Source organism: the organism of the source record quoted next, unplaced genomic scaffold (genome assembly GCF_019419815.1).
Source record: "Pyrus x bretschneideri cultivar Hongxiangsu unplaced genomic scaffold, Pyrus_bretschneideri_v1 Contig15, whole genome shotgun sequence".
Taxonomy (NCBI): domain Eukaryota; kingdom Viridiplantae; phylum Streptophyta; class Magnoliopsida; order Rosales; family Rosaceae; genus Pyrus; species Pyrus x bretschneideri.
Window position 1 is genome coordinate 3,376,913 of NW_025999446.1, and position 21,364 is coordinate 3,398,276.

The 21,364-nt window shown below is 38.9% G+C and overlaps 4 protein-coding genes across 4 annotated transcripts; 1 reads left to right on the forward strand and 3 right to left on the reverse strand.

The window, feature by feature from the left end:
• Positions 1-2,027: 2,027 nt before the first annotated feature.
• LOC103937060 (putative pentatricopeptide repeat-containing protein At3g15130) lies at positions 2,028-7,740 on the reverse strand. The gene is made up of 3 exons (XM_048580361.1): positions 7,263-7,740; positions 7,077-7,178; positions 2,028-6,985 (listed from the first exon to the last, which is right to left on the reverse strand). The coding sequence occupies exon 3, from the start codon at positions 4,770-4,772 to the stop codon at positions 2,715-2,717; it is 2,058 nt and encodes a 685-aa protein (XP_048436318.1). The 5' UTR covers positions 4,773-6,985; positions 7,077-7,178; positions 7,263-7,740; the 3' UTR covers positions 2,028-2,714.
• LOC103937064 (pentatricopeptide repeat-containing protein At2g20540-like) lies at positions 5,315-6,311 on the forward strand. Its single transcript, XM_048580185.1, has 3 exons — positions 5,315-5,511; positions 5,691-5,779; positions 5,956-6,311. Exons 1-3 carry the CDS (start codon positions 5,315-5,317, stop codon positions 6,309-6,311), a joined length of 642 nt encoding a protein of 213 aa, XP_048436142.1.
• Positions 6,447-7,482, reverse strand: LOC103937059. Its single transcript, XM_009346974.3, has 3 exons — positions 7,263-7,482; positions 7,077-7,178; positions 6,447-6,985 (listed from the first exon to the last, which is right to left on the reverse strand). Exons 1-3 carry the CDS (start codon positions 7,480-7,482, stop codon positions 6,447-6,449), a joined length of 861 nt encoding a protein of 286 aa, XP_009345249.2.
• A 3,252-nt stretch (positions 7,741-10,992) lies between the features above and the next one.
• Positions 10,993-12,737, reverse strand: LOC103937058 (tRNA (guanine-N(7)-)-methyltransferase). Its single transcript, XM_009346973.2, has 2 exons — positions 12,580-12,737; positions 10,993-11,933 (listed from the first exon to the last, which is right to left on the reverse strand). The coding sequence occupies exon 2, from the start codon at positions 11,914-11,916 to the stop codon at positions 11,158-11,160; it is 759 nt and encodes a 252-aa protein (XP_009345248.2). The 5' UTR covers positions 11,917-11,933; positions 12,580-12,737; the 3' UTR covers positions 10,993-11,157.
• Between the last annotated feature and the right edge of the window lie 8,627 nt (positions 12,738-21,364).

The window sequence follows — 21,364 nt, forward strand, 5'->3', positions numbered from 1 at the left end:
TTACATGTCTATACACACACACGCACATTGCTTTAGCTAATTGATTATCTAGATTCTACAGAGATTAATTAGGTGCACAAAACTCAGTCTTTGTCTTGGCAATGGGCATCAGAGAGTGGAGAAATTCACGCAGCCAAAGCATAAGGCTGGGACACAACTACGACATGCCAAGCAACTACAACAAGTCTCAACCAGGGTGGCAAAAATTCTGGAAAAGATTCAAGATTGAGAGGAAGAAAATTTTCGGTTCAAGTACGGTCATGCCGCAGGCGCAGGCATCTTATGATCCTGATACATATTCAAAGAATTTCGATCAAGGGACGGAATGGATGGAGCCGGATAACTTGCCGAGGTCTTTCTCAGCTCGTTTCGCTGATCCTTCTAGGGTTTTGCATGGCAATAGAAATTTACTGGATTGATGCTTTGAATGCCAAAGAAACGTTGTGTATGTACGTAGTTCTTGATCTTGGTATATTGGAATGTTTTTTTTTTTCTGAATTTTATTTGCTCTCTCTTTCCTCTTTCACGTTCATGGTTCCACATATATGATAATTACTTTAAATTTTGTTTAAGCATCAATATTATCGACCACATAACCTATAGAAAATGATTAAACTTTCCATATGGAAATAAAATCCATGTAAAATGATTGAATTTGGCCACGGTTTAGTCTTTGTACCTTAGCTTAATTTTTGATCTCAACCCAAGGATAAAGAACTTTCCTACAAAGAGTATATATGTCACTGTTTCCGCATTCTAAACCAATTTGTTATGTGTTTCAACTTTTTTACGTGATAGTGCATGATTGACTTGAAATACCGTTATAATAATATTTCCGTGTATATAAGTTTCTTTCATATAAACAACAAAATCTAGGTAATCTCTGAAATGAAAAGATCAGAAGGCAAAAGATAAACATTAGATTGGTCCAACAAATCATAGCCGTTGATGAGAATCTTACAACTGAAAAATTTTGCCAACAAATTACGCACACCAAAAACCCCAGAAAATCAACTTCCAAGTTTCAATTTTCAATCCATCAAATCAGATTAGAAAATCAAACCAATAATACCGAATAAAAAAAAATAAAAGATAATAATTCACACCAATCCACTGCCCTAAAAAATTGAATATTAAAGCAGATTGACTTGTAGATAAAGTAAGTAAGGGATAGCTTGATATAGATCCAATTTTGTGAGCCATTAGTAGAATTAGTCCACTTCATTGAAATAGGTCCAATAATTAAGATTCCACATATACTTATTTGTGGTTTGTACCATATTTACCCCTTAGACTTACGAATTGTTATAAATACACAAAATTTCTTAATTATGGGATTATTTGTCGTTTAACTAATCCCTTAATTGTAGGATTAGTTATAGCCATATAATCACCTCAACCCTAGTTCGTTTCATCCCACCTTTTTTCCTTCTTCCAAACAATTCCCTCTATCAATCCTCCTCTTTTTTGTCTCTTCTTTTCATGGGTGAGATTTTTGTGTTCTTCCTTCCAAATTCGTTCCTTTAATAGAGGTATATCATATCATATTTATATTTCTATGTTCCGCCATGTAGGTTCCTAACATTTTTCTTCCTATACAATAGGTAGTTTATTTTTATTTTGCAGGTAGATTATATTTGCTTTGTAGGTATAAAGCATTTTTCTTCCTATACAATAGGTAGGTAGTTACTAGATTATATCGGTTTTGTTTTCTTCATAAACAGTAGGCAGTTACTAGATAATATTTTAGTTGGGTATTTAAATATTCAAAATTTAAAAACTGAATAAATGATAAAAAAAATTAAATAATTTAAATATTTTTATCTGAAGGGGCAAAATTGATATCAAAATATGTAATTGGATAACTGGACTCAGTCCCAAAAATTACCTATGTTTTTGGACCTAGATCCAAAAGCCCCATAAAGTAATGAACAATAAAAAAGCCAATATAATCCCAACACGAAATCCGGTGGTCCGTGACTCAGACGACGGTTGCCGCACTAGTGGTGTGAACGGCCAAGATTGAATGATTCGGAAAAATTCTCTCTCATTGGCGGAACCAGAATTTTACAAATAGTAGGGTCATGATTTCTATAAAAAAAAAGAAAAAAGGTTCATTGCACCATTCCATCAAGCCTTTGGCGGGCACCTATCAAAATTTACTAACATTCGCTGAAAGCTTGTGATGACATCTATCGATAGTTGCTTATTCTTCTAACATCTACATCTGCCAAGCCGCGCCTAGGCTAGCAAACTGTCAAGACCTGCCTGCCAAGACTTTCTGAGCGAGCATTACAACATCATGTGGTGTGCACAACTGGGTTGCACACAAAAAAAGGAGAAGGAAGACACGGGAAAGAAAGAAGAAACTTGGAGAAGAAAGAAGTAATGCTAGGCTGTAATTCAACGTTGTTCACTCTCTTTTTAGTTGGGATCATAGGTAAATATACCAACAAATATACATGGAGTCAGGTAGTTGTGGGGTCATAAGCAGCCGTTGACCTCAAGCTGACTGCTCTACTGATCTCTCTTTTGCTATATATCATATATGTGCGTATGAGACTTGCGTAACTGGAAAGTTTTGGTGCTCAGCAAAATGGAGAGTGAAACTACTCACCGGAAAATGTTCTCACAAGAAACTCTGCCTCCACCGGATTCTGGCTGGCTGCCATGCACGGCTTATATAGTTTTAGAGAGAGAGAGAGAGAGAGAGATCACCAATAATCTCCACAAGAACACGAGCCGTCCTCAAACTTGTGAAACCTATTTGCATCTCTCACCAGAAACACCACCTTCAAAACCTTCGACAAGCCTTTGATAAATGCATGGCAATCCCCACACACTCTCAAGTTCTTGAAAATCCTAATCGTCTTGTTCCCCTTCTCAGTCTCACCACGCACCAACGCCAGCCCGATTGCCAACTTCTCACTGTGAAATCTCAAGCTCTCCTCCTTCGACTCCTCTTCCACATCGTGCAGCGCAAACCTCACCCCGTGAACATAACCCAGCTCCGATTTTATTCTGTTCTCCATCTCCTTCAATACTTGATGAATCTTTTCTGTAAGCGGATGCATCTCATCTCCGTTGTAGAAGTAGACCTCCTTATCGATCTCCACCCAACTACGTCCAGCCTCTTTCCTTAACCCTTTCATCTTAAACAGTTTTCTTATTCTCTCGCACTCTTTCCAGTACCCGGCATCAGCGTAGATGTTTGACAGCATCACATAGTTGACAGGGTTATTGCCGTCCATTCTCAGGAGTGTCTCTCCTACTTCTCTACCTATTTCCAATTCCCCATGTACTCTACAAGCACTAAGCAGAGTTTGCTGTATTCCAACGTTTGGTTTTAAAGGCATGGTGTCGATGAGATTCTTAGCTTCTTTTACACGTCCGGCTCTTCCAAGGAGATCAACCATGCAAGCATAATGCTCTACGTTTGGTTTAATCCGGTTGTCGCAGCACAATCTTGAGAAGTATTCTTGGCATTCTTCGACTAGTCCAGAATGGCTACAGGCTGAGAGCGCGGCTAAGTAAGTCACTCCATCGGGTTCAATGTCATCCGATAGCATCTGGTCGAAAAGATAAACAGATTTCTTTCCAAGACCATGTTTTCCGTAGCCAGTGATCATAATCGTCCAAGAAATTACATTCCTTGCTGGAGTTTCATTAAACAGTCTTTCTGCCTCGTTTGTCAATCCACACTTGAGATACATATCCAGAATTGAATTAGTCACTGATATGTCTAAACCAGAGGGGATTTTAATGGTGAAAGCATGCATTTGCTTACCTTGTTCTATAAGAGCAAAATCAGCAAATACACCCATAAGGCTTGATAGAACAAACCCGTCCACTTGATGGTCGACACTAACCCTGAGCTGCCTAAACAAGTCCATAGCTTGTAGTAGATTGCGTTCTTGAGCATAACCAAGAATCAGGGAACTCCAGGACACTAAATTTTTCTGTTCGATTTGATCGAATACTCTCTGAGCTTCAGTTAAGTGCCCGCATTTGACATACAGATCAACAAGAGCACCGGCAACAGTAGTCCGAACTGAACACAGGAATCCTCTTGTGATTAAGGAGGAATGTATTTGGCTTCCTTGCCGAATTGCTCCGAGGCCACTACAAGCCTTGAGCGTGCTTGTAATCGTATACTCATCGGGCACTTCCCCAAGCCCTTGCATTTTCCTAAACAAAACCAAAGCTCTCTCCCCATTTCCTTCAAGTGTGAATCCGGCTATCATCGCGTTCCAACTGATAAGATTCTTAACTGGCATCACATCAAACATCCGTGCTGCTTCGCGAAATTTTCCACATTTCGCATACATGTCGAGGATAGAATTGCTCACCACTGTCACCCATTCAAAACCAGATTTGATGCACATATTGTGAATCTGCATTCCATTCTCAGCAATTCCCACAAATCCAGACGCCTTGAGATTGATCGAAAAAGTGAACTCGTTCGGTTTAATCCCTGAAAACCCCATTTTGCTAAAATGAGACAGTGACCCTCTGGCATTGCCATTCTGTAAGTAGCCACACATTAAAGCCGTCCACGAAACCACATTTCTCTCACGCATTCTATCAAACAGTTCATAGGCAATCCCCATTCTACCACATTTGCCATACATATCTATAAGATCATTGTTTAACATCAAATCAAACCCAAATCCCATTCTCATCACCATCCCATGAGCCTGCATTCCCTGATGAAGTAGCAAATTCCTCGAACAGTTTCGAAGGAGATTCGCCAACCTCTGCCTCTCATTCATCCTTCCGAGCAACCCCGTTCCGCAAAGTCCCCGACGAGAATCAGCGCCTTGTCTGTCAGAGAATTGGAAAATTCCTTCGTACCCAAGTTATTAAATTGCAAAAGCATAAAAGGGTTGCAGAGCATCCACGCTCAGATTGTGAAGCTCTCGTTATCACAGAGCAATTTCCTGGTTACCAAAATGCTGGACGTGTGTGACTGCATTGGGGATTTGCGCTACGCTGGTTCGTTATTCAAGCAAGTTACGGAGCCGAACGTGGTTCTGTTCAACGGGATCAGAGCTTATACGCATAATCACATATATGATTTAGCAATCAATTTGTATAAGCAAACGCTCAGAGAAGCAGAGAACCAATTTTTCCTGACAAATTCACGTTCTCGTTTGTGATAAAATCTTGTGCCGCGATTTTATATGAAGTTTTGGGGAGGCTGGTTCATGCCCAAGTGTGAATTTTGGCCGAAGTCTCATTTGCTGATAGAGACGCGTTGATGGGTTTGTATACGAAGTGATAATTTAGAAGATGCACATAAGGTGTTGATAGAATGTCTGAACGGGATGTGATTTCTTGGAATAGTCTCCTTTCTGGGTATGTTAGATTGGGGCAGATGACAAGGGCAAGAGCTCTGTTTGAAGAAATTCCTAACAAGACTATTGTGTCTTGGACAGATGGTTTCAGGGCATACGAGAATCGGGTGCTACCTGGATGCTTTGGATATTTTCCGGCGAATGGAAATACTGGGTATTGAAACCGGATGAGATCAGTATTCTTTCCGTTTGGCCGGCATGCGCGCAGCTTGGAGCTTTGGAGGTTGGGAAATGGATTCACATTTACTCGGATAAGAAGTGGCCATTGCAGTCGGGGTTTGTGTTTGCAATGCCCTGATTGAAATGTATGGGAAATGTGGCTGCATGGACCAGGTTTGGCAGTTGTTTGACTGCAGGGCTGGCGAATAACGGGAAAGCTCGCAAAGCGGTTGAACTGTGTTCAAGAGATGCAAAGAGCAAGGGTTGAACCTAATGCATTACATTTCTAGGTCTTTTATCAGCCTGCGCACATGCTGGTTTATGGAATGACGGAGTCAAATATTTTGATTCTATGGGAGAAGATCATAAAATAGAGCCGGAAATCGAGCATTATGGTTGTTTAGTTGATCTTCTGGGACGTGCCGGACACCTTAATCAGGCTCTTCACAGAAAAAAGAAGATGCCGATGAATCCGGGCTCAAAAGTTTGGGTTCGTTGTTAAGTTCCTACACGGCTCACTGCAATCTCGAGATTGCCATTACCGCGAGGGAGCGCCTTTCGGAGCTTGAACCAGAGGATGCAGGGAACTATGTGTTAATTTCCAATATCCATGCAGACCTGGGGAAGTGGGAGGATGTGTCGAGGATGAGGAAACTCATAAGAAGCAAGCGCACGAAGAGAACCCCGGGTTGCAGTTCAATCGAGGTTAACAACGTGGTTATGGAATTTGTAGCATGCGACGATTTAAAACCATTCGTAAAAGACATTTTCCATGCTAGAGCTGCTCGTTTCTGAGCAGAATATACAAAATGATAAGTTAGAACCTATACAAAATAACACGACAATAAAAATATCGCAACTTCGAAAGCAACGTTGATAAATTTGACTGATATAATTAAATTTCCAAAGAAAAACATACAAATCCTAATCCTAGCTGAAATGCTGTGCAAAAGAGAGGCCACATACAACAATTATTGCATACACAGCACAATCCATAAACAGAGCATCAAGTACCTTCTTCCCCTTCAAGCCTATCCCCAAAGCCATGCCTAACCGCTCAGCCCACTCATACTCGGTGCCACTAAGATTTTGACAATCACCGAATCCGGCAAGCACTCTGGAGAGTCTTTGTGGACCGCTGTCGAAAATTCGTGCCAGCACAAGTGTGACATTGGTTACCAAGACCAGGTACACAGGCCTAAAACCCAGAAGGGTTTTAACCATTTTACTTCCAAGTAAAGGAAAACCAAAATGGGCAAAAACCACGAGGAGTGCAACCGCCATTGAAATGTAAATTCGGGTCCTTTCTGATGCTTCAATGGCGCTACTAATTCTACTTGCAGTGAAAAGTCTAGGTTTCTCAAACGACAATGATGATGGTGGTAATTCATTCTGAACCGTTGATGGTGGTGATTCATCCTGAACCGTTGATGATGATGACCGTATTTCCTCAATCTCAGGAGTGAAAACTGCAATCCACAACCGCCATTAGCAAACACAAGAACAACAACAACAGCAACTAAAGATGGAGACTTTTGGAGATAGAGTGAAAGAGGGTACCTGGGATTTGATCAGGGACGGGGGTTTTGGTCTGGGACGTCGGTGATTCATTCTGAACCGTTGATGATGATGACCGCTTTTCCTCAATCTCAGGAGTGAAAACTGCAGACCGACACGCCATTAGCAACTACACCAACAGCATGCAACTAAAGATTAAGGCTTTTGGAGATAGAGAGAAAAAGGTACCTGGGATATGATCAAGGACGTGGGTTTTGGGAATCTGATCAGGGGGAATCGACCGCTGGGATGGCGGGTCTGTATCTTCACTGTGAGTTGCTGGGTGTGGCGGTGCTGAACAAGAAGAAGAAGAGGGCAGGGTTTGGATCCGACCCGTGATTAGGGCAAGGCGGTCGGCCCCTCGCTCCATGATCTTCCTCCGTCGGGCTTCTCTGCTGTTTGTGGTCATATTTTTCAATCAATCGATAACCGCTTCGTCTTTTGCTTCTGGGCAAATGCAGTTCATACTTCTCACGAGTCTATCAGATATCAGTTCTGGCTCTGGATCGGTTGGTTTTGGATACCGCTTTTGATTCGGATCCGAGTCCGATAGTTGTGAAATTCCCAACTTGACCTCATACATCAACCAGCCGTTTTTAATTTTAATTTTTTTTTCAAAAATATATTTTGTGAGATTTGAACTCGAGGCCAGTTTCAACAAAGTGGAGATTGAGTTTTAGTGAGAACGGTTACCAGCTATTAATTATATCTATGGGTGGTATTGGTGCGATTACCGTACCAAAACTCATGTACTAATTACTATACTAAACTTTTAGTATGATAAAATCTATTACCATTATCTTGTCAAATTTTTGGTATACCGAATTTCGGTATGCTAAATAATTCAGTTAGCATGGTATGGTAATGGTAATTACCACTTTGTTTTGGGCCAAAATTTTGATTTTTTTTTTTCAACCCAAATCAAGGCCCAAACTTGTTTAGGCTACTCTCTTTGGGTTTCTAAAACTTTTTTATTTAATTATGAGAATTTTATAGAGATTCATTTAAAAAACAAGAAGTAAAATGAATGGAAGAATTGCTGAAAGAACCCAACATCCCTAAAAAAAATAGTACAAAGATTCCTAAATTCCATCTCTACATTTGTTAAAATTGTAAAAAAATTAATCTGATAGACGAAGCCTGGGAAAGAGACATCCTAATTTGATGAAGGAGAAGATGAGATGGACTGCGAAGAGAGAGAATTGCCGAAACGGGAGCAACATAGATGAAGCCGATGGCTAGATAAGTGAAAAGATGAAGAGTCGCAACGTAAGAATGCTTAGGGGTTTTTTTTTATTGAGACTGTAGAGGTTAGGGGTGAGATGATTGGATAAATAACTAGGAAAAAAAAATATAAGGTGCATATATAATGATAATAATACCTAAGTATATATATAAATGAATAAATAAATAATATAATATTAATAGTAGTGGTACGGTATGGTATACCATTGGTAATGGTTTCGAATACCATTACCGTATCAAAAATATATGGTACGGTACAAATATCATACCATTACCAATGATACAAATTTTTTGGCACAACTTTGGTATGGTATGGTTAGTAATTTGGTTGGTATGGTAATTTGGCAAAAAATTTCACCCCTAATTATATCAACTTCTATTTAGTAGTTCAATTATTTAATCAAAATCATTCATTGAAAGTGAGAAGCATGTATTTTGGCAGATTTTAAAAGACATTTTGGCAGATTTGTATGATTTTAAAAGATTTTTTTATAAGTGACAGATTTTAAAGGATTTTAATGGATTATATAACTCTATATGGATTTTGGCAAATTTAGATAGATTTCTATAGATTTGTATGAACTTCTTTTATGAATTACGTAGGATTTTAAATGTTTTTATAACATTAGAAGAATACATAACAGTGGATATCATATTAGTTCGGATTTCAACAACTTACTCTCTCCAGCAAGTCTGAGATACAATGCTTCAATGTCTTGGAAAGATGGGAAATATATTAGAAATGAAATAATAGCCATGCATGTCTTCTTGTCAATAGATTCCTAGAAATGAAATATATTGGAAAGATGGCATTGATAGTTCTTCCCACGATAGAAACTAGATTGGTTAAGTAAAGCTGGTTATTATGACATGCAAGGCAATTCACATGAAATCGAAGCTAAGGCTAGTAAAACAATTAGGGAGTTAATGTCAAAAGGCTCCTTAAGTAATTAAGCTTGGATTGAAATAGCGGGCCTAAACAATCATCACAAAGTCATAAAGTCACAAAATCTGCGATTTGGCCTAAACAATTATCACAAATAAACCAACAGTCATTACTTATACACCAACAACAATAACAGCAATATGTGAAATAAAAAAAATAAACCATACAAGAATTTGGAAGAGAAAATCAATACGTTAAGGGATGAGGGATGAGGGAATAAAAAATCAGGGAAAATAAAACCAGTAGTCATTACTTTTCTATATCTGAGAGAAGAGGATTGTTCTTATTCTAGAGCATGAAAAGAAATCAAAAATCAGAGGGGGAGGGTTGGATTCTTGATGGCATTTGGTATTTATACCACCATCCTCAAATCTATCAAAATCCTTCACTTATTAAAATCCTAGAAAATCACTGGTATTTTGACTGCACCTAGACATTTGTGGACATTTTTAAAATCCTAATCGACTACTGGTAGATTTGGATGTATTCTTTAAAATCTTCTTAAATCCTAATTTAACTACACCATTTTTAAAATCCTCTTTAAAAAATCTTAATGGACTACACTCGGATTTTAAAATCTATTAAAATCCTAATTTAATTACATTCCTTTAAAATCATCTGAAATTCAAATTGACTACACCACTAAAAAAATCGAGACTGACTTTCTTTGACAATGGTTATCCACTATTAATCTTGAATCAACGATAACTTTTTGGTTCAATTATTTAATCATAATCATTCATTCAACAATAATGTTATTCTTACCATATTTTTGTACCACAATTGTATACCATCTTAAGTAGCATGTGATGTGGATAGCTAAATTAATTAGTATTTAATTTCAAAATGTTAATCAATAATTAATAAAAATATTGTTAATTAAATGATGATTATGGTATACGAGGAGTCTCTTTCTTCTACCTAAGATTATTTAAGTGTTTTAATTAATAAAAAGATTGAAATTAAATGATATAGTATCAGAGCCTAACCCTGGCCGCATGTGTGCCGACGAGGACGTCGGGCCCCTAAGGGGGGTGGATTGTAACATCCCACATCGCCTAGGGGAGTGATCCTTATATGTATATTCCTATCCCTACTTAGCACGAGGCCTTTTGGGAGCTCACTGGCTTCGAGTTCCGTAGGAACTCCGAAGTTAAGCGAGAAGGGGGCTAGAGCAATCCCATGATGGGTGATCCACTGGGAAGTTGCTCGTGAGTTCCCAAAAACAAAACCGTGAGGGAATGGTAAACCCAAAGCGGACAATATCGTGCTACGGTGGTGGAGCGGGCCCGGGAAGTGGTCCCCCCCGGGCCGGGATGTGACATGTAGCTTATCCAACTCATCTACCACCTAAGATGGTAAAAAAATATGATATAAAATTGTGGTAAGAATAACATTACTCTTCATTCAAATTGTGAGAATATGCGTGTATTACCAGACAAACTAGTCATTGGTTATTAACCAGTTATTAATGACAAATGATCGATTCAATAACCTAATCACCGTTTGCAAAGAAGGGTGAGATATGGGCAATTTTTAGAAGTACAACCAGTGCAATTTTCCTGCCAATTACCAACTTTGATAAGTATTAAGTATTAACTATTAACTATGACTATAATCCGATAATACATATTAATATGACCATACAAATGGCAAATATTGATACTGAATCATGGTTATAAGTAAAATTAATAATCTCAAATATAAGTGATGGGATGAGAAATAGCGTAACGCAAAAATCATGCATAGTTCAACAAAATTAGTAAATCAAAGATTTCAAAGACCAGATGATCTTCTCAAGAGTACTTAGCAAACTCATGCCAAGGAAAGAATAATCCACTACAATTTTTAAGTTAATAAACCCGTTTATCGACTAAGATAAAACACCCGAAGTCATAGAGATGGTGCAATGCGTCTGTAAACCGCTCGGAATGTCTGTCCTCCATTTCTGTCAACCTTCTGTCCTTCCTCAGTTGCAGAACTCAAGAGCTTCGTGACTGGATCTGCTTTGAGCTCTTCGTCTGTGAGAGCTTCAAACATTGGGTGATTCTCCAAGCAAGTCTTCATCCAGTCTCCAAGCTCCTCAACATCCGTAATTGTGTATATGATCCCACCAACTTCTAGAACATAAGCATACTCATCCAGCAAGAATGGACTGATCACTCTACGACGATGATTTTTCTCTTTGAAGTGAGGATCCGGAAAGAGAAAAAACATCTTCGAAAGCTGTCCTTTCTCAAAGTAATTTGGAATGTATTTCATGGAATTAGTCCGAACCACTGAGATATTTTGGTATTGACCAGGATTTGTCACCCTTAAAGCCAAGATCCTTTCTTTGACATACTCTGTCACTTTGTCCCTAAGCTCCATCCCGATCATCAAAGTCTCGGGGAAAAGGGTTGACAGACTTATCAGAAGCCCCCCAAAACCACAACCGATATCTGCAAACTGAATCTTCTTACAGCTATCAACTTGATTGGACGAGGGGAAGTATTGTGGGTAATGAACAGAATAATCTACATGACGCGGGGAGACAGGCACTGGAAAGTGGGAGTCACTCAGAGGGTTGCTGTGTGCTCTTGCTCTGTAGAAACGCTTCCGAGGCAGGCCAGTTGACTTGCTAAACGTCGGGTTTGTTTCCTTTCCCGACATGACTTTTTTTCAGCTAACTGCAGAATAGTAACAAGCAGGAATTTCAGGAGATCATGCTAAATTATGAAGGGAATCATAAAATGCAAACCAAGTAAAAATTTCCCTCTTGTTGCTTAGGCAACTTAAATCCTCAACAAAGTGAGGTGTGCAGCGAAAGGCCTAACTCCACGACTGTCGATATACACTGCCGGTAAGGACCGAGTAAGTTTCACTACATACCAGTCTTGTACAAAAGATATCAGGGAAAGCAAAATGCAATCACCATTGTAAATCTTAGAAAAGTAAACCAATTGCAAGCATTGCCTAAACCATTAACGAAATCTCTATTCCTTGGATTCTACCTAGAAAAACCAAATCGTAAGAAAAGGGTTTTCCTTCGGATAGTTAAATTCACACTCCTGTAACTCCCGAAAATACTTCAAAAGGCATTATCACAAACAAGTGGTGGGCATATCTAACAGATATCAGTTTCAATAAATAACGGTGGATGAACATTTACGACGTAAAAAATTAGCAAAACTAAACAGATTAAATCCTCTAAATTGCTCGAATGAAGCTGTAGAGCATTAATGGGCGTCGTTCAGAAGAAGCCTCAGATGGCCGTAAAACCACAAAAACAATGGAAAACCAGAGACAGAGGGTTTAAAGAGAAGGAACACAGACCTGGGTATCTAATTGGAGGTGAAACCCAACAAAATTTTGAAGCTTTTTCGAAGATGGAGAAGCTCTACTACCAAGTCTCGGAGGCCGGTACGGAAAGTGCTGAGCGACTGGAATTTATTTTACAGAGCCAGACGCAGTCCGAAGGGTCGGAGCGAAACGAAAGAAGAGATTAAAGTTGGGCTGTCCTTCAGGTTTGGGCTCTGGTGTATTGCGAATTGACTCATAGCCTAGCCCAATTTGTTTAGGGTTATATGATCGGCCCATCTCGCTACAAGAAAAAGAAAAGTGCCACAAGGCCCACGGGCCACAACTTATCGACAATGACGGCGCTATTTTAAAGCCACGCTCTTTTGACACACGAAATTTGCACATTTATTGGCACATTCTATAATATATGTGAGTCTCACATATAGGTGTGTTGATTTTGTGTTTAAGAGCTCGTTTGTTATGAGAGGGCCAGAATCACTAATGGAAGAAGCACATGAGAAATGTTTTTCCATAAAATCACCAAGAAGTGTGTTTCTTAATAAATCTCAAAAGTAATTTTCCATGTGATTTTATTGTTATATTAGTACAAGTTAATATGGGGTGTGGAGGAATCAAACACATGACGATAGGTGTGTGAGAATGTGAAGGATAAAAAAAAGTCTTACATCGGTGAAAGGAGACACCTTGTAAAGAGCTTATAAAAGTTTGCGCTACTTTTTATGTTGTCAATGGTTTTATGGTGGAACCTCAACTTTCTTAATGGTATCAAAGCAAGTTGGTCCACATGTGAAGCTCAACGGCCACACATAATCCACGTCACCCAATTTGTGTTGTCCACGTGTTTGGTTTAAAAATTCGACAGACTTGAGGGGGTGTGTGAGGATGTGAAGATAAAGTGAAGCTCAACGGTCACACATGCTCCACGTCATCCAATTTGTGTTGTCCATGTGTTTAACTTGAAAGTTTGACACACTTGAGGGGACGTGTAAGGATGTGAAGGTAAAAGAGTCTCTCATCAGTGGGGAAAAAAAAAAAAAAAAACTTGCAAGGGCATATAAAAGGTTGGACTACTCTTCGTATTGCCAATTAATTTTCTAGCATATAAAAGATTGTGCTACTCTTCATATTATCAACTGATTTTACAATAGAACATCAAATTTCTTCAAGGTGCAAGGGGTCAAACAAAGCATCACGGATGTAGAAGTATTGCACTTTAATCACTTAGCTTCAAACCCCTTGTTAAAAAAAGATTTTAAACAAAAATTCAAGCCCCAAACTCCCAGCACTAAAACTGCCAAAATCCACCTAGTGCTCCTAAAATTCAAACTTCAAATATGCAGTTGGGCTAAACAAACTACATATTACGATTCAATTCAATCCAGTCCAATAAAAAATAGTATAATCCAACACGTCGCGTGCTGAAACTCTAGTATATAAGTTATTACATAATGACAATACGTCTAATAATGATCAAATCATGTCTTGAACATACTCTGATCTTAGTTTTCTTTTTTCTTCTGTTCTGAATTAGACATCTACATACATAGTAGGAACCTACATGTATATATGAAGGCAGAAGCGATTAACTTCCGTCCCTCTCACACACACATTAATGGAAAAGATGACCCGAAAATTCATGCGACGATAACAACATTCCAACGTATGTGTGCTTCTCAGAATTATATATATGTTTATATATACTAGGATATTTAAATTTAGTAAAACCTAGTCTCAGTACTCAACTGAAATCAGGCAAAACGTGTCCCTTAATTGGTTTGAGTTTCTCTCCATAGTTAGCTAGCTGTGGAAGTACAAATTGATATGCAGGCATGCATGGCTCTAGCTTCTAATTAAGTTCTAATTAATGTCTAATTTCTCACCTAACTTAACTAATAAGCATCCTGTGTTGATATATTTTGGACAAGAAATTCCAATAAACCAACTACTATATATAAATTACGTACATATATACGTACGTAAGTTTATCAAGCACTGATTAAGTTTAGCACTGGTATTGCTCCACAAAACTATCTATTAACTGCAACAAGGACCAGAATTATATAGACTTAATCTGCGTATACAACATTGGCTACGTGGCTTCATGAAATCTTTACATACAACTACTCTTTTGAAAATTTGCATCCCTTTTGGGAACAATATTATCTCAACCTTATGCTGTCTTTGTGATCTTTCTTGCACCCTTTCCATCCCCAACAACTTAAATATATACCTAATAGTTAATTTAAAATTTTGCTTAATTATTTTGTGCACTGCAGGAAAGATGCAAACACATGCATGTGAGATTAACAGCAGCCTGGTATTTTATTGTGAAGTGTTTGACAAGTAGCATGTCTGACGAACATGGTGAGACTGGTTTAGGGGTTAGGGTTCTTCAATCATTCTAGATAGTCTTCTTTGATATAAACTTATTAACTACTACTTCTAATGTTACGAAAGTCGACAAAGTCGTCCCAATTTTCAAAAGTGGATCGTTGAGCGTTAGAGAATGTGATCAAACACGTCTCCTCTCTAATCATGTATCCTAAATCACTCGATTTTTAATTTTCTTTACGATGTTTGTAGATGCACGCTAACTTAAATAAATTTTTTAATTTAGTACATATAAAAGATGATAAATTGGTTAAATAACTAGATGACTTGTTCCATGAATATATATCTATGTGAGCAACAGATTAACTCAGTCGTAACAAACGCATAATCATTCATTCATATCCCAATTTATTGAATGAAACTGTGATATTAATCATGTTTGTTAAAGCTTCTCTGACAAGTAGCTTAATTAATGTAGTCAACCAAAACCCTAGCAAGCTAATTTATATACATAATCAATATGTCTTTCAATTTTAATCTTTGAGAGGCAGATAAATTTGTTTGGATAAATATTGTTGTTACTGGAGGCTTAAATAATTAAATGTTTCAACAAAATTACACACTTTAAAACATTTTTATAATCTTGAAAGGAGGATGACAGATGGTAATCGTTTCTGCTAATCAATTTGTCTCCTACTATAAATATTGATGGTTACACAGACAAACGTCTAACAACTACTTTGATCATCATCCTCGCTAATCTTCTTTGCCACAGATTATGATAATTTGATCCCAAAAATTGGACTACCAAGAAGAGAGGTTGAAAGTGCCCAAGTCCTTAATTGTTTTCCTTTGCAATGTGGAAAGTGTCCTAAACGTTTGAAACATTTCACAATTGCAACTTTAACTCCTTTATTTTAGTGATGAGGTTAGTTATGATTATGGAAATATTGAGAGCTTTAGAACAGAATTATTGAGCATTTCGGTCCACAGCTTTACGAGAATTTAATTAATTAAGCACAGTATGTATGTAGAAGTAATCCATCACAATCTCTCTCTAGATTACTTGATAGACACTTCAAATAAGAAATTGGTATAGGGGTCTTGATCAAACTCACCCGTTCTTCATGACCATCCAATGCTTTAGCGATCACAACTTGCTAATATTTCATAACGAAACTACGAGGATTATGTGCGATTGACCGAAATTTTGGGTCATTGGAAAGGGAAATCAAATAAATTTAAGTATTTGTTATATAGGATTGATTAAAAGGTGATAGTACACAGATTCATTTTCATGTATATACCACTGCAGAAGCATTTCTCTTGTTTTCTTCTCTTTCCTTTCTGCCAAAGACCTTCATCGGGCCACTCCACAAGCATATTGATTTGATGCATTAAGCACTTGAAGGGCATGAAGGATATGTGTGTGTGTGTGTGTGTGTGTGTGTTTTGGGTTTTATATAATGTATATAGATATGTATAGCGTATAAAAGAATATCATATATACTCCTATCTTGGTGTTGAACAAGTATATTAGTTGCTCTCTCTACGACTTCTCGTCTACTAGCAACCACAAAACGGACCCTTCACTATTGTCAAACAAGAAAGTACCACCCTTGATAAATTGTCTAGCAAGAAGCCAAAACATAGAAAGAAACGGATCGACGTTGTAATTATTACTGTTGGGTTTTCTGTAATGATAATACATATACATTCTAACGATCACTCTTGAGATCAATAATTATATTGTAAATGTCAATTTTCGAAGAATTGTAATAGTCATCAATTCATATATTTCTGCATTGCAGAATGCATCATGGGAGTATTTACCTTGGTTCAGGCATTAACATCTGAACTACTTATGTGCAGATCTGATTGTACATATTTGGTTGAGGATATTGAGCTTAATTAATATATATCATTCGGACGTATCCATGAATATATTTTGGACATAATCTATAGCTAGGCTTCTATCCCTAGGAATAAATAAAAAGATTTGAGCTCGTCTAACCAATTTGCTATTAGACAAAATAAGGATGAGAACTTTTGGGGGTGGTGCCATGAAACTGGGGTTCCTGTTCTCCAAGATGACATATATATATTGATTAACACTAATTTCCTACTGAAGAATAAGCATAATGTATCAGTACTAATTATAATTATGGATATATATTAACATAAAAGAGCCAAAACACAAAGGAACCAACTACCAAGGGCAAGGGAATCCAGGGGTTGTGTCTGGTTTGTGCCCTAAACCCTATTCCTCTCCTATTTTTCAGTACTCTTCAAGCATGTGACTCTCTCCGAGTCCTGCCAGTAGACGCCTTTGTTATTGTTTATACTAATGGTACCGAAATTTTAAATTAAATTTGTAAACTAAATGATGTGTCATTAATAAAAAAAAATAAGCACGTTATATCAACACTTAAGTAATAATTCAATCATCAACAACCATATCATTTGGTTTACAGAATTTGATATAAAAATTTGATCTTCCTAGGATTACCCTATTGTTTATACGTACATGTTAGCATCTTATATATGAGAAACAAATTAATGAGATAAAAGTTAATTTGAGAATTGAATAAATCATCGAATATATAACAGTCTCAATGTTTGGTCAACAAAATTTAGCAAGTACATTTGAGCTCATATTTAGTCATCGCTCTGAATCATAATTAGTCGTCGCAGGGCGATGTAATGACACATGTCATGCACTAATTGGTGAAACCATATTATACTCATATGGAAGGGCATTCATTAGACAATTATGTCCAAGTATGACCTAGCTAGCACGCTGGTTGCCTCTATCGAGAGAAATTTTAATTGTGACGGGAACACAGATAGTACACCACTTTGTTTTTATGTAAGTGGTGGAAAATTTTATTTTTTAAGTTATTAACTTTTTAACACACATATATCACCATTTATATAACACGTAATGTACTACACCATATGATGGTCACACTAAAAAATCTCTTCTATCTTAATCTAAACGCTACGTGAAGCAATGGATATATATATACAGTGGTCGTCTGCACATGATTTGTCTTATTTGCATGTAGATGTTGTGGATGCAAATTTCCGCCTTCTCCTTCTTGGACAAAATTGCACTTACAAAACAAATCACACATTTGGTCAAGGCCAAAAAGTCTCACGCGCCCATGATGAATGGGCGGGGCTTTGGCTGAAGAACCTCCAATGCCAAAGTTAGAATTTTGAGGGAAGAGTGTTTGGAGAATTTTGTAGAGTTTTGCAAGAGACTTGGAAGTAGTTTTTTGAGAGAATGGAGAGCTATTTATAGGGATATGGCTGGCCCTATTAGGAGAATAGGGACTGGCCATTTGTGGTATTTTTTGGGTGTAATTTGTAGTTAATTAGCCATTAATAGATTAATTAGGTAATAAATCCATTAATTGACTAACATAATTTAAAAGAAATGTTTTGGGGGTTATGAAATAATTACCTTGTGGAGAATATAGAATGAGGGTGGATGAAATAGTTTTGAATTTGTTACCTATTTTGGGCATTTTTGACTTGATTGAGAGATGATTGCCCGCTGCTACGCATAGGAATCCTGGTATGCCTCAAGGGTATTTTTGTCATCTTCTATCCAAAAATCCACATGTCGCCTTGTGATTATTTTTGGCTCCACAAATGCCCCCACACCTGTTGGGCTGCTCGCAAAAAAGGGCAACAGGTGTAGAGATTTTCTTGCTTTAGGAAACTTTGGACTGCTTCCTATTTTGATGTAGATTCCCTCTTTAATAGGAAATTAGATCATTCTAGGAAAAGGAAATAAATTTCTCTCAAAGCCTATTTAAGTCCACCTTAAGTGGGTTATTAAATCAACTTTGAAGAGTGATTTATTCTACCCTACAAGAGAGAGAGAGCTTAGAGGATATTTGTTCCCCCTCCTTTAGCAATCTTTTACATCTTGCCTATGCAAAGGACTGTCTTTCATTGCTTTCTTCGTTTTCTCTGTGCCATACTAATGTAAGAAAAATTTCATTTTTCTGTCTTCTTCGTGGATAGTGCTATAACTGGGCAGCCGTCAAGGTGGTGCGACACGTTGGCTGGCAGGGGACAGGAGTCGGCTTGGCATAGGCCAAGGAGGTGGTTTGGTAGGGGCCATTTCTTGTGCTGCTCAGCTTGATTGAAGCCAAGGATTGGCTCGGCATGGGCCGAGGAAGTGGCGTGGCGTGGGTAACGATTTGGGTTGCCACATCTGGGCTGCTTGCCAAAAATGAGGAAACTGCTTAAGTTTGATTTCTCAGCTGCCATAGATGAAGCAGTCAATGATGGAGCTACCAAGATCAGAGTTGCTGAAGATGAAGTGTTGAATGAGTGAACTGTTAAGTGTAAAAGTGGATGCTGCCCCTAAGCCATTTCTTGCTTAGTTGATCTTCAAGCATTCGATCTTTTAAGCTATGTGGCCTTCTTGCATTGAAGAGCTTACCCTAGATGGGTGTCGGGGATTTAGTTCACCCTCTCGCACTAAAGAGCAATTAGTTTACCTCTCGTACTGGAGAGCAAATCCATATAGGTGTCGGGAATTGGTTTACCCTATCGCATTGGAAAGCAATTAGTTTATCCTTTCGCGCTGGAAAGCAGACCCATATGCATGTCAGGGAATTGGTTTACCCTCTCACTACTGAAGAGCGATTAGTTTATCCTCTCGCGCTGGAGAGCAGACCCTTTTGGGTGTCGGGGAATTAGTTTACCCTCTCGCACTGGAGAGCAATTAGTTTATCCTCTCTTACATTGGAGAACAATTAGTTTATACTCTCGTGCTGGAGAGCAAACCCATATAGGTGTTGGGAATTGGTTTACCTTTTTGCACTACAGAGCATGAAATCATTGTCGTGAGTGCAGTTGAGGAAAGTTGGACTGTCGGGATAACCAAAATAATCCTTAGCCTGCCCCCGGTTCTTGGTAGTTGGGTTGGTGTGTCCTACTGGTACTCGTCTGCCCCTGGCGTGCCATTAGGCTAAGCTCTTACATTTGTCGGAACAAAAGTAGTCTTTATATCCAGCAATCTATATGGGGTAGTCTCGTCTGCTCGATCTTGTCATTGAAAGATGACTCGCTTATGTTGGTCATGTCTCATCAGAGCACCTTGTCAATAGCTTCGTTGCACGGGAAATTGCACAATTGCTCGGTTATGAGTCTTTCTAGTTCTTCCTGAATTTACCTTTTTTAGGGTGGCAGAGCTTTCAGATGCCCCCGGCCGTGACCTGTTGGTCTAGGCTACTCTTCCATGTGTTTGGCTCATCTATGTCGCCGCTGCGGTGGATGTGGTATGTTCCTAGCAGGCGAGCAGGTAACTCGCAAGCTACTAGTTAAACTTGAACCGAATTGAGTGACTGTTTATCTCCGCCCTCTGTGTTGCTTACTCTGATGTGAGGTGGATGATACTTCTTACGGGCCTTGCCGCGAATGAACACTTCGCCTAGAAGGTTACTTATGTTGATTATCGGAGTGTGGCCCTAACCGTGAATGTATGTTTGTCCATGGGCCTAACTGAGAATGCATGCTCCTCCACGCGCTAAGACGGGAGTATACGCTATCTCGGGGGTCCAGTCAGGAGTGTACTATGTTAGAACACTCGGTTCGTGACTGGTCAAGTGGCTGCTTGCCGGGACGCTAGTGGAGAGGTTCGTCTGCCCTTGTCCTTCTTCGGGATAGCTCGTTCAAGGCACGTTGGATCTCGGTGCGTTGCAAGAGTTGATTCACCAAGGTTGTTTGTTGTGCAAGGGCGCTCGTCAACTCTATGACTTGTTGAGACAAGTGTTGTTCACCATTTGGATTGGAAGAGCTTGGAAGAAATATGCCTCCTTGAGCAATAAAAGTGTGGGAGGCTCCGGGCATGAGATTTGAATTGTGAAATGTCAAATCTGCTAAGAAACGTAGTGAAAATGCCCCCGGCTCGATGGTTGGTCCATATGGTTGAGATAGTCTTGGGCCGATTTGGCCTGCTTAGAATGCCACAGGAGCAGGCTGGGCCATGAGAGTGGGCTGCTCGGCAAGAGCAGGCTAGGCCACGGGAGTAGGCTGCTCGGCAGGAACAGGCTAGGCCACGGGAGTGGGCTGCTCGGCGTATGAATCACGCGGGTGCGAGGCTTGGGCTCATGTTGGGCGTGGAGTGACATGGCTTGGGTTGTGGCCTTAATGTCGTGAGCCGCCTTGGATGGCATGGCTCGGGCCGTGGTGGTGACACTATAGACCTCGCCGCGGGTGGCTACCATGGTAGCCACCACGGTGGTTCCTGTGATGGAAACTTGTGGTGGTGGTGCCGCTCCACCTATTGTCACATTCAGCCTCGTGGATCGCCGTGGTCCCATCTCTTGAGTGTTGAAATTTTCATTTGTTGAATTTTCTAAATTTCTAACCATTGTACTTCTCTTTTATGTTTTATCAAAAAAATTTTGCAAATAAAAAATTCTAATAATAAGAACGTACG